Genomic DNA, 16,320 nt, shown 5'->3' with positions numbered 1-16,320 from the left:
CAAAAGAATTTACATATGTATAAAGTAAAAACAAAAACATGAATGTTAAAATGCTTGCACATAAGGTAATAGCAGAGTTACTAATGACAAGCATTTCCCATATGACAGCATAAGTCTTTTATAATTTCAGAAAAAATATGGGCCGCACAAGACTAATGAAACATCTATTCATTACAAGTGTTCCTCTTCATACAACAACTCTCTCCCCACCAAGATTCTGCAGTAGTACTAAGTACAGACACTCTGCCTTAAAACCAAGTTGGGTTCAAGATTGCTGCATCAATGCTGGTAAGAATATATGTTGGGAAACAGCAATGTATGCACTATATTGGCTAACATATGAGTATGTATGCTATTTTTATCAAATTTCTAAAACTGACTGCTCAGGTAATGATTTGTGCACTGGTTTTTGTTTTTCATTAACACAAGTGATTTTTAAGTACTTTTTACTATACTTCAAGGAAATTTTGACTATCATAAATGAGGAGGAATGCAAATCAAATAGGTAAAGAGTTTGGAACTGCATGTATTATTTTCCATCATGACCTTCAATAACCTAACCTAATTACATAATTAGTCAGCCATAGCTACGGATATGAAATAGTTTTATACTGTGTATAAATTACAAATCACCAATCCTTTTATATAATTACCTACCTGAAGGTAAAACTGTGAAATTTTTTGGTGATTCTGTACAGAAGTGGGACGTTTGAAACGTAAGCTAGACATTGGATTCAACTTTGCCAGACCAGATGTTACATTGCTGAAAGCCCGAGTTCCTGAAACAACAAACACGATATCCTAAGTGTATGAGGAGGAGAACAAAGCTCTGAAAAACAAGAAAACTTATAGTTCATGATTACTGTATCCCACTGATAGTTGAATAAGATTCCTGCAAGAATACTACTCTTTACACAATTCCTGCAAGAATACTACTCTTTACACAATCTGAATGCAAATAAATGGCTTAGACTCAAAAAAATATTTCTTCTGCTTTTCTCTTTATAATGTGAAAGGGACCCTTCTAGGATGGGCCAGGCAGTATGATACTGAATTACTCTCATGGTTTGGAACTTTTCATTTGCCTAAATCTATGACTAGTCAGGTGTACTCTCAGCACAGCCATTTCTTGCCTTATACATCGTGCAGTATGCACACTGTTCTTTCTCATTATACAGTAGTTCCCTTCAGAATTCTGTTTATGATATAGAAGTTTTACAATTATGGCTCCCAGTATCTATTGTCATGGAATAAGCACAAGGGCTTTGATTGTGCTGGCAAAAACCAAATGAACTTGCCTAGTAGCAGTGATTGCCCTGCATCTGACTCTTCACTCTCAATACATCTGCCTCCATTTCCATTTACTTTTCTGATATTTAGAGCCTGGTCTGTAACACTCTCCGTTGAATACTTCTTTGCGTCAAACTGACAAAATTCTCAAATTCTCCAAAACCAATTGCCAGTTAGTGTTTCCTTTCATCATCTTCAAATCTCTTACTATACCCTCACATTTTAAGATGGGGTCTGTATTTATTGAACATCAACACACTTAGCATGGGTCTTGAATCTCTTCTTTATGATGCCCTCCAGTCAAAAATTATTTTAATCAACTTTTAATATAATACATATACTTACACACTGGTTTCCTTAATTCCACTGGCTCAAATTGGTGTATATTCAGTTTGTGGGGTAAGTTTCAGATCCAAAGTTTAGCCATATTTTGTAACTACAATATTTCCATATGTACACATAAATTCTGGCAAAAACCAAATGAACTTGCCTAGTAGCAGTGATTGCCCTGCATCTGACTCTTCACTCTCAATACATCTGCCTCCATTTCCATTTACTTTTCTGATATTTAGAGCCTGGTCTGTAACACTCTCCGTTGAATACTTCTTTGCGTCAAACTGACAAAATTCTCAAATTCTCCAAAACCAATTGCCAGTTAGTGTTTCCTTTCATCATCTTCAAATCTCTTACTATACCCTCACATTTTAAGATGGGGTCTGTATTTACTGAACATCAACACACTTAGCATGGGTCTTGAATCTCTTCTTTATGATGCCCTCCAGTCAAAAATTATTTTAATCAACTTTTAATATAATACATATACTTACACACTGGTTTCCTTAATTCCACTGGCTCAAATTGGTGTATATTCAGTTTGTGGGGTAAGTTTCAGATCCAAAGTTTAGCCATATTTTGTAACTACAATATTTCCATATGTACACATAAATTCTGGCCATAATTTGCATAATAAAGGTCTTTGCCCAAAAGGGCATATTTGTCTGTTTTGATCATGAATTTTTATAGTTAGTGGTAAACCTTGCCCAATTTATCCTCACAACTCTGAACATGCAGTTACAATCATTATTTCACGTACAGTATCTCTACAAAGTGGATTGTGTTGTATCTTAACTCTAAGCATTCAAAAATTGTTTTCTGGCAATTCTTCCTCCTCTTGAGTATGAATGTACGTATTCACATAAAGTTTTGTTAATTTGATATTCATGCCAGTTATTTCTTTCATATTCTGAAAACCAAATGCCTGAATGCTTCCTTGTTACAACTAGTGACCTTCTTAAGACACAGCACTTTCATGGTCATCAGCCTAGGTCTTGACCATATCAGGTAGTCCAGTTCTGTGGGTGAAGAGGTAAGTTGAACTTCACCCTCATGGCTGCTCAACGAACTAATGGCGGCTGATTCAAAATCGAGCCAAACTACGGGAGTTCCCGGACCACAGGATGCCAGTTTTAAGAGGTTCGACTGTACTTTATAATAGAAAATTCAGTATGGAAGAATTAGATCATGCCCTTTCAAATCTTAACAAATCTGTTCTTGGTAGAGATAAAATTTGTTTTAAAATTGTGAAATATCAAGCACCATTAGCTTAGTCTTATATTTTTATGATTTTATAATCATTTGTGGCTCAAAAGTTTTTCTCAAAGAGTGGGATAATGCCATAATTATTCTCATCTCCAGGAAAATAATTCCCAAGTAATGAAACAGGTTGCAGACCAGTTACCTAACAAGTAGCTTATGCCAGTTGTTTGTGAAAATCTTGAAAATAAGATATTGGTGCGTATCCAGTTTGAATCACTGAACAATAGATCTACTATTAATTGGCCCACCTGTAAGATTACATCCAAAGAGGATTTGAATGCAAATAATTAACATTGGCTATTTTCTTTGATATACACAAAGCCTATGATACATTATGGAAATACTCAATATTAAAAAAAAATTCACAAAAAAATAAAATCTGTGGTCACCTGTCAGTTTTTATTTTTAAAAATTCTGACAGACTGTACAATTCAACTGCAAATGGAAGATGTCAGTTCAAAGATTTCCCTCTTGAAAACAGTTCCACTGGGAAGTGTTCTTAATGGCACCCCCCGACACTCTCTTAAGGGGTAACTTGATTAGTTTTCACACATATCTGCGAGGCATATAATTCCAAGGGTAATGTTATAAGATGACTTTGAAATTATATTAAAGTGTTTTAGGATGATAGGTTAATGTATATTTGGTGTAGGATGATAGTTTAAGGTACATTTAGTGTTTGAGCTATTGAAATAGGCAGTTATAAGTGTTTTTAGAGGGGGTCTTTCTTGTCTGAACAATTAAAATAGGCAGTTATAAGTATTTTTAGAGGGGGGGTGTCAAGTATTTCTGAATTTTAGCTATTTGCAGGTGGTTGTGGTCCCTATCGCCTGAGAATCCCGGGGGTTGCTGTAATGCTAAAGTTTCATAGTCACTATGGAGAGACTGCATTTCTCCAGGATGTACAGTAATCCCCCATTTTTTCGTGTGGATAGGTTCCAGAACCCACTGCGGAAATGCAAAATCCCCTCTAAAAACACTTATAACTGCCAAATACCCTGTACTTCGTAAACTAAAATGCTTATAACTATCTATTTTAAAAGTTCACTGCCTAATTAGTAGTTCAAACAAAAATATACCTTAAATTATTATACTAAAACAATTTACCATCAATTCAAACAAAATACGCCCCAAACCATCATCCCAAAACATCCTTAGTCATCTTAGATTAGTGCCATTTTACAACTGTTACTCTTATGTATACACCCCCTACATTGCTTACAACAATGATTTACTAATTTTAAAATATTAATATTAGTGTAAACACAGCAAAATATCTATAACATGCTTAATACAAATTAAATAAGTCTTTAATACAAATTAAAAAAATGTCTGACAAGAAAGTTTGACAACTAATCAAGTTACCCCTTGTATACATAAGCATAAGCAGTCCCCAGTTAACAGTGGGGGCTCTGTTCCCGGCTGAGCACCACCAACTGAAAATTGGCGATAATAGCACTAATAACTCGCTTAACGGTGCTGTTAACCGGGTATCGGTGCCGAAAATCCACTTAATAGCATTGCTAGAAAAGCGCCAGAAAACTGGATCGCTGTTAACCAATGCTGCTGGTAAGCAAGGACACTTATTGGAATTGTCCCGTTTCTTTGTATATTGGTAAAAGCAATTAAAATTATCACTAATTTGCTTATTTTCATAGAGCAACACTGTTTATTCACTAATTACTGTATTTTTTCATATTGTCTTCTTTGACTAAATACAGATGTTTATGGTAAAAAATGTATCTATTAAGCTCATTCCAGGTTGGGCCCCAGACCGAGCATTCTCTCTCTCTCTCAGGGTAATGTAAGATGATTTAAAATTATATTACTATAAAGTGTGTTTGGATGATAGCGCATACTGTATAATATTTAAAATATATTTGCTAATTATTTTTATTTTATTTTCCAGTAAAGGCAGACGGGAAAATAAAATTAAAATAATTAGCAAATATTTTAAATATTGTACAATATGCTCTATCATCCAAAAACATTTTACAGTAACATCATTTCAAATACATCTTTCATTGCCCTTAAGGGCCCAACCTGGAATGAGCTTAACAGATACATTATTACATTATAAGTACACTGTAAATTATTTTTATCATAAAAATCAGTATTTAGTCACGAACACAATATGAAAAAATACAGTAATTTGTGAATAAATAGTGTTGCTCTATGAAAAAAAGCAAATTAGTGATAATTTTAGAGATACAACCCATAGAAAAAAAAATCCACAAATTGGTGAAAGTTCCCACAGAAAAGTGAAAGGTGTTCCACAAAAATGTGATAAAATGAAGTGTGGAAAAGTAAAGTGCAAAAAAGCGGGGTAGCACTGTAAAGCTAAGAGTCTACTGTCATTGATGAGAGACTGTATTTTCTAAAGGTTTACTGCTAAAGGTTGAAAGTTTCTAGGGAGAGAATCTATTTCCCCAAGCTATAATGCGAAGGGTTCATAGTCACTGAGAAGAGATTATTTCCCCAATGTGTAATACTAAGATTTCATAGTCACTGAAGAGGGACTGTATTTCTCCAAGGTGTAATGCCAAGGGTTAAAAGTCACTGTGCATAAACTGTATTTCCTGAAGGTGTAATGCTAAGGGTTCAAAGTCACCATGGAGAGACTGTATTTCCCAAAATGTAATGCTAAGGGATCATAGTCACTGAGGAGGTATCTCTTCAAGGTGTATTGCTAAGGGTTCATAGTTATTGATAAGAGAATATTTCCCCTAGGTGTAATGGGTAATGGTAAAACTTCATATTCACTGAGGAGAGAGTCTATTTCTAAAAGGTGTAATGCTATATGTTCACAATCACTATGGAGAGACTTTATTTCCCCAAGGTGTACAGGCAGTCCCCGGTAACAGCGGGCTCGGTTAATGGCGATCTGGTTTTATGGTGCTTGTCTAGCGGCGAAAATCGCCGATTTCCGCTTATCAGCGCCAATAATTGGGTATTGGCACCGATACATACCTATCAGAGGCGTCAATAACCGAAAATCGGCACTTTTCAGCGCCAATAAACCCTGAAAAAGCACAGGAAATCACCGATTTTCGGTTATCATCACACCCCAGAACGGAACCCCCACCGATAACCGGGGACTGCCTGTAATACTAACAGTTCATAGTAATTAACAAGAGACTCCTCTAGGTGTAATGCTAAGGTTTCATAGTCATTGAGAAGACACTATTTACCCAAGGTATAATGCTAGGAGTCCATAGTCACTTTGGAGAGACTATTTCCCCAAGGTGTGATGCTAATGTTTCATAGTCACTTCGAAAAGACTGTTTTTCTCTAGCGTGTATTACTAAGGGTTCATACTAATTGACGAGAGACTATACTTCTCTAAGTTGTAATTTGGTGTAAGAGATCATACTCAGCAAGGTTAAAGGTTTGCAGTCACTGTGGAGAGACTGTATTTCCAAAAGGTGTAAAGCTAAGGTTTCATAGTCATTAAGGAGACTCTGCATTTCCCAAAGGCATAATGTTAAAGGTTCATAGTCACTGAAATGAGATTTCATTTCTCCGTCTAGTGCTAAGGGTTCATTGTCATTGATGAGAGACTATTTCCTCAAGGAGTAGTGCTCAGAGCTCATAGTCACTATAGAGAGACTGTACTTCCTCAAGGTATAAAGCTAAGGGTTCATAATCACCATAGAGAGACAGTATTTCCCCAAGGTGTAATGCTAAGGGTTCACAGTCATTGTGGGGAGACTGTATTTCTTTGTGTAATTTGAAGGGTTCATTGTCACTGAGAAGAGAGTATTTCACCAAGGTGAAGTGCAAAGAGTTCTTAATCACTGAGCAGAGAGAGTATTTCTCCAAGGTGTAATGTATTCCCCAAAGGTGCAATGCTAAGGGGTCATAATCATTGAGGACAGACTTTTTCTCACAGTCGTTGAGAAGAGATTATATTTCCTCAAGGTGTAACGCTAAGGAGCCATAGTCATTGAACAGAGACTGAGTTTCCCAAAGGTGTAATTCTAAAGGTGCATAGTCACCGAGGGGAAACTGCATTACCCCAAGGTGTAATGCTAAGGGTTCATGGTCACTGAGGAGAGAGTGCATTTCCCTAGGGTGTAATGTTAAGGGTTCATGGTAACCGAGGACTGTGTTTCCCCAAGGTGTAATTCTAAGGGTTCATAGTCATTAAGGAGAGACTGCATTTCCCCATGGTGTAACACTAAGGGTTTATGGTTACCAAGGAGAGACTGCATTTTCCCTAGGTGCAATGTTAAGGGTTCATGGTCAATGAAGAGAGACTGCATTTCTCCAAGGTGTAATTCTAAGGTATGCCATCCACTTCCATCCTCCATCAAAATTTCAAGTGCAAAACCTTCCACAATCCAAATTATGTCAGGGTCACCATTACAAAGTCTGCCTTGACAGAAGCAAGAAAGAAAAACTAAATTGTTACCATGAGAGGGAAAAAACCAAACCACAATCCGCTAAGTCAGCAACTGAGGTGCAAGGCCTCCATCACAAGTATAGCATCACCAAGGCACCTGATTATGGCCTCCCAGCTGCCACCCCCAAGCTCCTCAACGATGGCAAAGGATCAGGGATCTTGGGGGTTATTCTGGCAATCAAAAGTTAGTACTACTGTATTGGCTTTATTTGTCCCTCTTTAGAATTTTACTCTTTATAACTGAGGTGCTTCATCTTTTTCCTCCAAACTTGATAAGATCAAACCAAAGACATTTTTCTTAAGCAGTAATCCAGTCCTCACTGCTTTTAGGCCTCTACTTCTCACTGTTATCCTCTGGAAATCATTCAAGCTGCATGGTTAAGTGTCTTAAAATTTTTCTCTTTCACTACTAAGTTCTGAAGATCTCTTTTCTCCATTGTTTTTCTAAAACTAGCCCAACCCTTCTTTCCTCTTTCCTTTTCTTATTGGATTCAGAACTTACTAGATAAGAATATATGGTTGACCATTCCACTGGTTTTCGTATTAACAAAAGCTTAACATTTACTATTACAAAAATATCAAATAAATTTTACCAGCACTTTTGAGTGTGTCAGGAGAGCTCTTTGTAAGTGATGAGAGGGGATTGAGAAAATTGGCAAGTTGGCTGCGACCACGACTTCTCTTTTTCTCCAACTTCCCGGTTACAAGCTGGACTTCGCAACCAATCATCTGAACTGCCACCTCGAAAGTCTCAGCAATAGCCTTCACGGACTCTGAAGAAAGAAAAGTCATATAGTTCCAGTAAAGAAAAATGTACAGTACTGTACCTGCTAAAACTCTAGCATACAACAGAGGCTAAATATACAGTGCATACTTACTTCAGGTAACACACACTACAGTAAGTTACTGCAAAAAGATATCATAGTCTACTATAATAATGATAAATGCAAATCCTTTTCCTAAATCAGTGAGTTTGAGTTTTGAACACATTTATTATATGTAAGGGCAGATCATACTAACATATTATGTTCAACAATATCAAGGGGAGATCAATAGTGAAAATAGGTTTGATACTCCAATACCAATTCATAGAAAATGAAAAATAATAAAACAATGCTTAAATGCTTACAAAAGGGTTTCAGTTTCTGCATTTGGTAAATGGCTTTGCTCTTGGTTTGCTCCAATTTATTACAATACCTACAACTTCTTAAAAAATAATACATTTACAGACCAATTTCTGTGTCAAAGATGCTAATTTTGTTTTCGTGAAATGTCTGTCCATATGTCCAGAGGCCAAAGGTTTCGTTTTTCATTGGCCTCTCCTAATGCCAGAGGATGGTTATCTCTGATAGACAGTATGATCAAAACCTTGCACTTGACCTCTGAATGAAGTATATTATATATAAATTATAATTAATTTAAATAGTGTCAAATAGTGAATGAGCAAAACTACCATACAAAAAATAGTCACAAAGATTCAGTTCCATATCAGCAGACTACAGTACAAGTCAATGTTTGAGTAGGAACGTACATATTGTATATCAATATATTACAATATTATATATCAATACTGCAAGTATTTTCACGCTCCTCAAACAATCTTGACTTAACAGGAATATTATTAGCTAACACAGGTAAAACAGCAATGTTATTATAAAACTATCCGTAAAAGTACCATTAGTGTGGTAGTTTTGTAAATACATGTAGAAACAATGTGCAAAATCTTTTCAGAGTTTGAAAACTGAAATTTTTTCTTATTAAATATCTGTTGTGTGGATGCTGAATCTTTATTCTATTTGTACTCTGTTCTATTTGGGATGTCATGTTTGTGTGGTTTTTTAAAATGCCAAAGTGTTCCACAAAATGTTATTCTGTATTACTAATATTTCCTATTGTGGTGTTTAGTGTTCATTTGTCAGACTAAGAACAAATTGTTGCATAGGCTTACAACCATTACCATCAAAATCTTAAATTTACATGCACTCTGACACTGCTGAGAGAGAGAGAGAGAGAGAGAGAGAGAGAGAGAGAGAGAGAGAGAGAGAGAGAGAGAGAGAGAGAGAGAGAGAGAGAGAGCGCTATCAGCCCCGGTTAAACTGTTGCACTGACAGATTTACATTTGCAAAAGTCCTATAATACAGTTGTATAGAAAATAACGATAATATTAATAAAACTGTATGCAACTGTATCTCACGTGCTATTGTCATATTATCATCGTACTATAATTTGTGAACATAGTGATCATGAGCCATTTGCACTCTGGTAATGTTTACATTCTTAATATTAGCTGATTACATTTTACTGACATCATCACTGCCAGTAATTGCTAATGAAATGTATATAAAAAAATTTTTTTTGTATATTATCAAAGCTGAGTTTAAAAAATGCAACTTACTTTATTTATGAACATATTTAAATTAAACAGAGTACTGTAAAGGTGTGATTTTGCCTCTTCCAAATTGTTTTGTGCCCTGCACATTAGTATTCATTTCTTCAGCCACAGCTACAACCTTAAATTTACTGTTATATTTTAACACTTTCTTCTCCATTGCATGAAGGATGATCAAAATATACTTTATTTTTATTCATAGAAATCACCATTAAAAAATTTTTTTTTTTTAATTTTTCACAAAAATCACCACTGAAAAATTTTAAAAATGTTCAACAAGTCGACCACTATAACACAACTATTAATACAGTAAATGTGTGTTAAGTTACGGTAACTAACACCGGCAAACAGCTGTTTCTCGATTCACTTGTTTATGTCAGTACTTGCAGCTGTTTATGTCAGTGTCTTGCACACAATAGTAAGTGGTTGTTAAGTATTAAACAGTGATGAATTCTTAGACAAGCCTCAAGTTTTGGTAAGCCTGGTTGAATATAAATGTATGAAGATTTACATTTAACCTAATGAACTTTGCTTCTGAGCCTATTTATTAGTTAAAAGCTAACTTACATATACTGTAATATGCATTATCAGTAGTAACTTACATATACTGTAATATGCATTATCAGTGGTATCTACTGAGACTGAGTTACAGCACACATAGAAAGCCTAGCCTACAGTAATCTACCGAAAAAGAAACTCACACATTAAGCAAAGCCTCGAGTAATCTACAGAAAATGCAGCATGCACTATACATGATATGATGAAAATCATGTTTTGGTACAAAATTTAAGGATTGCATGATACACAAGATACAATGATACATGAGTATATATGCCAATTACGGTTCCTTTGATGCTGTATATTTTCATAGAATGTTTTTGTTGGAAATAAACTATACTTTTGTGTTTATGCAGCAAGCATCAGGTCTGAAATCCGAAAAAAATCCAAAAACCTAAACACAGCTAGGCCAACATACTAATGGTGACTGATTAAAAAAAGTGCCAGACCATGGGAACTACCAGACCATAGAGTGGCAGATTAAAGTAGTTGGACTGTACTTTATGTGGCAGTCTGTTCAAGCTTATCAGTTTGCTGGTACATTATGTCAATTTCAGAAAGTTCATTAAACATTAAAATAAATCAACTTGAAAAAACATAGAAAGTACATTTAAAACAAATGAATTGAAAAAAAGAATAATCAACATCCTACACCAGCTAAAGCCACAATACAGTACTTTAATGCACTGAGACAGCTGAATGCATATGGTGCACCAACCACAACAAAACCTTCAACTCAAAAGTGGTGCAACTTTTTGTTGAGTTTATTTTACTAATTTTGTTAGCCAAAACTGGTGTGCATCACTAAGGTCACGGCATCTTCAATGCCGGAAAATACAGTACGCAGGTAATCGTATTTTTATAATTTTTAAACACTGCAATCAATGAAACTTGAATCCCCTACCTAAAACTAACAAATTCCTACAGTTGTGGAAACCAAGTGAAAATATTTTCAACAAATCCTTCATGTTCCATTGTTATAAACCTATTGCTTTACAAAAACCCTTGTTCTCAGTTAATGCATAGAGACCCAAACTGAATCCCAATTCCAAAACAAACAAAGTGGTAATTAGATGGCATTACAAGCCCTCCTCGTTTCATCCAGGGTATTACTCACTTCATTGGTCTTCAAGCAAAATGTATATAAGGAACAGGTTTGTCAAAAAAAAAAAATAAGCCATATACTTTACAAATGCTAATAATGATGGTGTAATGTATTATCATCATAAATTCTCAGTTAAGTGAATGGTTTATGACTTGAAAGGGTGTTTGATAATAGGCAAATTCTGGTATATGAAAACAGACAAGGAGCCTATTTTAAGTACTGCATTATACAATGTAGGCAGTCCCTGCTTACTGCCAGCATCAGTTAATGGCGTTTTGGTGTTACAGTGCTTGGCTAGCAACGTCATTAACTGGATTTTCGGCACCGATCTCTGGTTAACAGTTAATGCCGTTAAGTGGCGGTTTCGGCGCCAATCTCCGGTTAACAGCTCCGTTAAGTAGGGTTTTCAGCGTTATTAAAACTGATTTTTGGTTAGTGACAATTTTTGGTTAGCGGTGCTCAGCTGGGGACAGACCCCCTGCCGTTAACCAGGAACTGCCTGTACCATTGTTTTTAAAAATTATTTTCATAATTTTCTTCACTAGTGAATATAAATATCATTTACTGTAATATCTGAATGATATATAACTTGAGTTAAACTAAGTGTGCCATGATTTCCTAACAGTATGCAAAGCTTCGCAGAAAGCCTAAGCTATGGTATTAGCAGTTAACTATGATAAGTCAACCACTGACTATTATTGCTTGTAACAGAAAACTAACCAGTTTGGTCAAATAATTACGACTTTTATTTAAAGTATAAAACAATACATTCACAGTTAACATTTATACAAGATTAACACCTCAAGGTGACTGGAAAGAAAGGCAAGGAAAAAGTAAGCAGGAAGGTGACCATGTGAATGCTGTGGGAAAGGTGTGACATGAACTCAGCACTACTGTGTGCAACTTATGAAGCTCAATTGTATAAGATAACAAATGGGATGAAGAAAAAGGTGAAACACCATACTGTGGTAGAAGGGACTGTAGACACTGGAGTGTGAAGCAGGTACTGAGAGGAAGTAAGAAAAAGCAGCAACAGCCTAGCTTTAGTGAAGACAGTACTGCACAATTTGTAAATAAAAGAATCACAGAGTAGGCAGAGCAAAAACTTTTGATATGTGTATAATGCCTACAAATCATAAGCAGCAGAGTCTTGGATACTACCAGAAAAATGGAGATTTGAAGTGTGACTACTACGAAATTGCTAAAAATCATGAATGAAGTGTGGTTGGTTGATCTTATTACAGATGGGATGTGCAGAACAGGTGTGCCAGCAGCTGCAAAGTAGATTATAATCCCAAAGGTTGAGATCGTTCGGACGTGGTTGGTATGGATGAAGAACAGTCAGTCAGAAAAGTGGCAGATATAGGATGGCCCAAGAAATCACTAGAAAATGGCAGATACGGAGACCAACGCCAATCAGTATTCAGGTGTAAATTTTTTTTTATACAAAATAAAGCAAAACACCTTTCACACCTAACCCCCTATGGAAAAACTGACTTTACTGGAGTTCAGCCTCACACCCCACCAACTACACCATTCACTGATTCGGTCCATGTCCAACTTGAGGCTGATGGCAGCTTTGCTTCTCAAAAGTGGAGACTGTACTACATCCAAAAGTGCTGCATCATCAGCATAATGACAATCTTGTTTTCCAGGCCAACATTCACGTCACTTGTATACATACACTTAAAATAACGATGGGCCAAGAACACTACCCTGTGGAACTCGATACACGACAGGTCTTGGTTTGCTAAAGATCCCATCAACAACAACTTGCTGCTGCCTACCTATAAGGAAATCTTGAAGTAATCCTAAAACATATCCACCCACTCCAAGATTCTGAAGTTTATAATTAAGTACCATGTGAGTTACAGAATCAAAAGCAGCAATAAAATCTATTTGAATTACTCTGCACTCAAAACCCTTTTCAAGGTTCTCTTGCAAATGGCATGTTAAGTCTAAAAGAGCATTGCAGGTACCTAACTGGTTCCTGTATGCATGTTGACTATCAGCTAACAATCTTTTAGATTCCACATACTTATATAGTAGCTTAAAAATAAGTTTTTCTGCAACTTTGGTTGAAACTTCATTCTAAATGGCATTTCTTTTCAGAACTGCCTTGTAGGTGCCATATCCCTTCCAAAAGTCATGGAGTATTAACTCACAATTCAGATCCGCTGCATCTACATCCTGACTAAGGTCCAGGGGTGTCATCTAAGGATCTTAAATGGGATGCTCTTATCCTTACAATACCTCTCATCTGCTGGTACAAAGTGGCTGAAGACCAATTTTTAAAAATAAAGTAAACAAAGCCTTAGGATCTGACAACCATATAACTTAGAGAGAGGCCTAGGGGTATGTTCTTCGGCACCTAAAGATTCTCTGCATGATACACCAACAGTGGCTTTAACTTTAAGTCACAACTGCCTTGCAGCATAAGGGGTCAAGTGGTCTTTTGTCACATTACAGCCTGGAACAACCAGGAATGTGAATGATTGGCCTGGCATATTCTTCTGGTAAAGACGAGTTTCCCCCACACTGAATATCTGTTCTGTAAGAAACTGCCATGTAACTTTTACAATCTGGCTGATTGTCTACATTCAATATGTACAGGTCCGAGATACTTACTGGGTTAAAGGTTATCTATGAACAACCAATACCAATGGTTGCTGAACATTAACGTTACCCCCCCCCTCCACAATAGTCTGAACTTGCCCAAAAAGGGAGAATTTGGGCATCCATTAAAACATTTCCTCATACAAAATAAAGACCTCAGATTTGTTGGTGGTGTTAAGGACTTTAAAGTCATAAGGGCCAGCTTCCCATAGGGTGCATAACATACGAAACACACAAAAAAACAATGGCAGGGAAAAAGAGCCATAAGAACTCCCTGAGTTTATTCCACTTAATGGTACATGATGGTGTTATTTCAGCTGAAGAGCCAATACTAGCCCCAAAAACAATTTGCAATCAAAACCAATTTACATCACACACATGCACACCACTGCCTTACACTAAAGGCTTCTCTGTTTTGCTTACAACTTGAAGTTGGGATGCCCTTCATAAACCAATGCTAGACACAGGGGGTTGAAGGTGTGAAATGAAAAGGTGTAAACCCATTCATGACATTTCAAAAATGTTAACATCCACTCTTAGGACAAAGCATAAAGCTAACTTATGCAATGTTTCTAAGCAAGAACTGTGCTTTCATATTTCAGCCAAAATTAAACACTAATCTGGAGTGCATAAAAAAATAGTGAGAGAAGACTATGGCCGAAAAGACAATCCTACAAAAGCTACAGTGTAAGAGAGACAAACAAAAATAGGAATAGTTCTCACTGGGCATGAGATGGAATGAAATCAAGCTAGGATGCATAGGCAAGGTAGCAGTCAGCAAGCAACAGGCCTTCAGTCTCTGCCTCATGAGTACACGATCAACATCAACCTTTTCCCTGACTAGGAAGGTAAACTGGCTTTCTTAGTAGTTATTTTATTATAATTACAAATAAACAGTGCAGCCATGTCACTAGGACAACACTGTTAACTAAAACAGGGCTGGCTTGGAGGGTTTGTTCTTGATGAATATATAAGATTTTATTCTAAGCATTGCAACTTCTCAAATTTAATCACAGGATGAACTGAAAATATTGAGGATTCAAACAAAATTTCTTTCCAGGATTTTGTCTGTTACTTGATGTAAGTTTGACCCTTAATAAAGATGTACATCTGCAGAAGTATGTAATTTTTAGTGCTATAGGAAATCTTTAAAATTATAAAACAAAAAAGACCCTTGCACAACAAATTTCCACTTCACAAACTGAATGTAGACAGTAAAATATAAAAATATGCTGCATTCCTGTCCATGTAGGCATTACACAAAATTAAGGTGCCAACATGGCAGCCATAGCTGCAATTACTATGACAAGGTCATATGCAGATATTCCCATTAGCGTTATACAATAAAAACCTTGATTATCCGGATCTTCACCTGCAGCTTGACATAACCAAGGACCAAAGCTATATACAGTAATATATATTTTTATTTAAAAATAACTTGAAAAACTGCTCTCTAATGGTTGACAATGCTGCATGGCGTAATGAAAATGTCGCTAACACTGCTTAAACTCATAAACAGACTGAGAAAGGGTTTGGGAGGTGGGGGAGGCCTGGAGAAATTTCCAATAAGGATGTGTACAGGAACTCACTCAGAGAAAGGGTTGTCTTGGAAGGTGGGTGGAGTAGGGAAGCAGTTTCCCTGGTTAGGAGTGGGTAGGAATGCAGTTTGGGATGGGTGGCAAGGGTTCTGCAGGCATCTGACTTTGCTAGAGCTTTTATTGTTTGATGTTTTTACATCTATGCTTTTTCCACATCTGATTAGAGGATATATACAGTACAGTACTGTAACAAAGCAAAAAGAAAGAAGAGATATAGTTTAGAGAGAGAGAGAGAGAGAGAGTTATCGATTACATTGAAGCTTATAACACACACACACACCCACACCTTCATTTTTTCATTTTTATTTTATGCTATTCTCATTTACATTTTCACTGTATTTTCTCATTTTTTATTTTTACAACTAAAAAATAAACGTAATTATGTGCATATAGTATGTATGTATGCACACACTCCTTTGCTTTGGTTAATGGCATGAGACAAGTTATAAATAGCATAACGTGTTGGCAACATCTACAAATTCACATTTTAAATATTTTTAATAATTAGAGATCAAATGTCAACAGTGATAAAATATTCTCATGTTATGAATGTGTGGTAGTCATGCTAAGAGTCAACTAAACTTGTAATGAAAGGGTACTGTACAGTAAATCAAGCAAAGCAAACAACAACAAGGTAACATGCAATCCTGCGCTAAGAAATACATGCAAACACACAAATGTGAAAGAGGTAGAGAGAGAGAGTTAGCTTTTGCAACTGTTATTGGCTTAAAAGTACAACGTCACTAACACATCATGAAACATC

At 36.1% G+C, this 16,320-nt stretch overlaps 1 protein-coding gene and 1 long non-coding RNA gene across 4 annotated transcripts in view; one reads left to right on the top strand and one right to left on the bottom strand.

Moving 5' to 3' along the window:
• LOC136850534 (uncharacterized) overlaps nt 1–2,505 on the top strand; it is a 48,226-nt gene extending 45,721 nt beyond the window's left edge. For both annotated transcript variants that reach the window (XR_010856636.1, XR_010856635.1), the window contains 2 exons: nt 131–288; nt 699–2,505. This is a non-coding gene — a long non-coding RNA (uncharacterized lncRNA). The remainder of the gene's footprint in view (nt 1–130; nt 289–698) is intronic.
• Nucleotides 1–16,320, bottom strand: part of sp3 (spermathreecae) — a 157,092-nt gene that overhangs the window by 9,853 nt on the left and 130,919 nt on the right. For both annotated transcript variants that reach the window (XM_067124117.1, XM_067124118.1), the window contains 2 exons: nt 7,885–8,064; nt 658–779 (listed from right to left, as the gene is read on the bottom strand). In XM_067124117.1, coding sequence (XP_066980218.1) covers nt 658–779; nt 7,885–8,064 — 302 coding nt within the window. The remainder of the gene's footprint in view (nt 1–657; nt 780–7,884; nt 8,065–16,320) is intronic.

The sequence above is a fragment of the Macrobrachium rosenbergii genome, chromosome 22, assembly GCF_040412425.1.
Source record: "Macrobrachium rosenbergii isolate ZJJX-2024 chromosome 22, ASM4041242v1, whole genome shotgun sequence".
In the NCBI taxonomy this organism is placed as follows: domain Eukaryota; kingdom Metazoa; phylum Arthropoda; class Malacostraca; order Decapoda; family Palaemonidae; genus Macrobrachium; species Macrobrachium rosenbergii.
The sequence above is the reverse complement of the archived record's forward strand: the minus strand, read 5'-3'. Positions and strand labels throughout refer to the sequence as shown.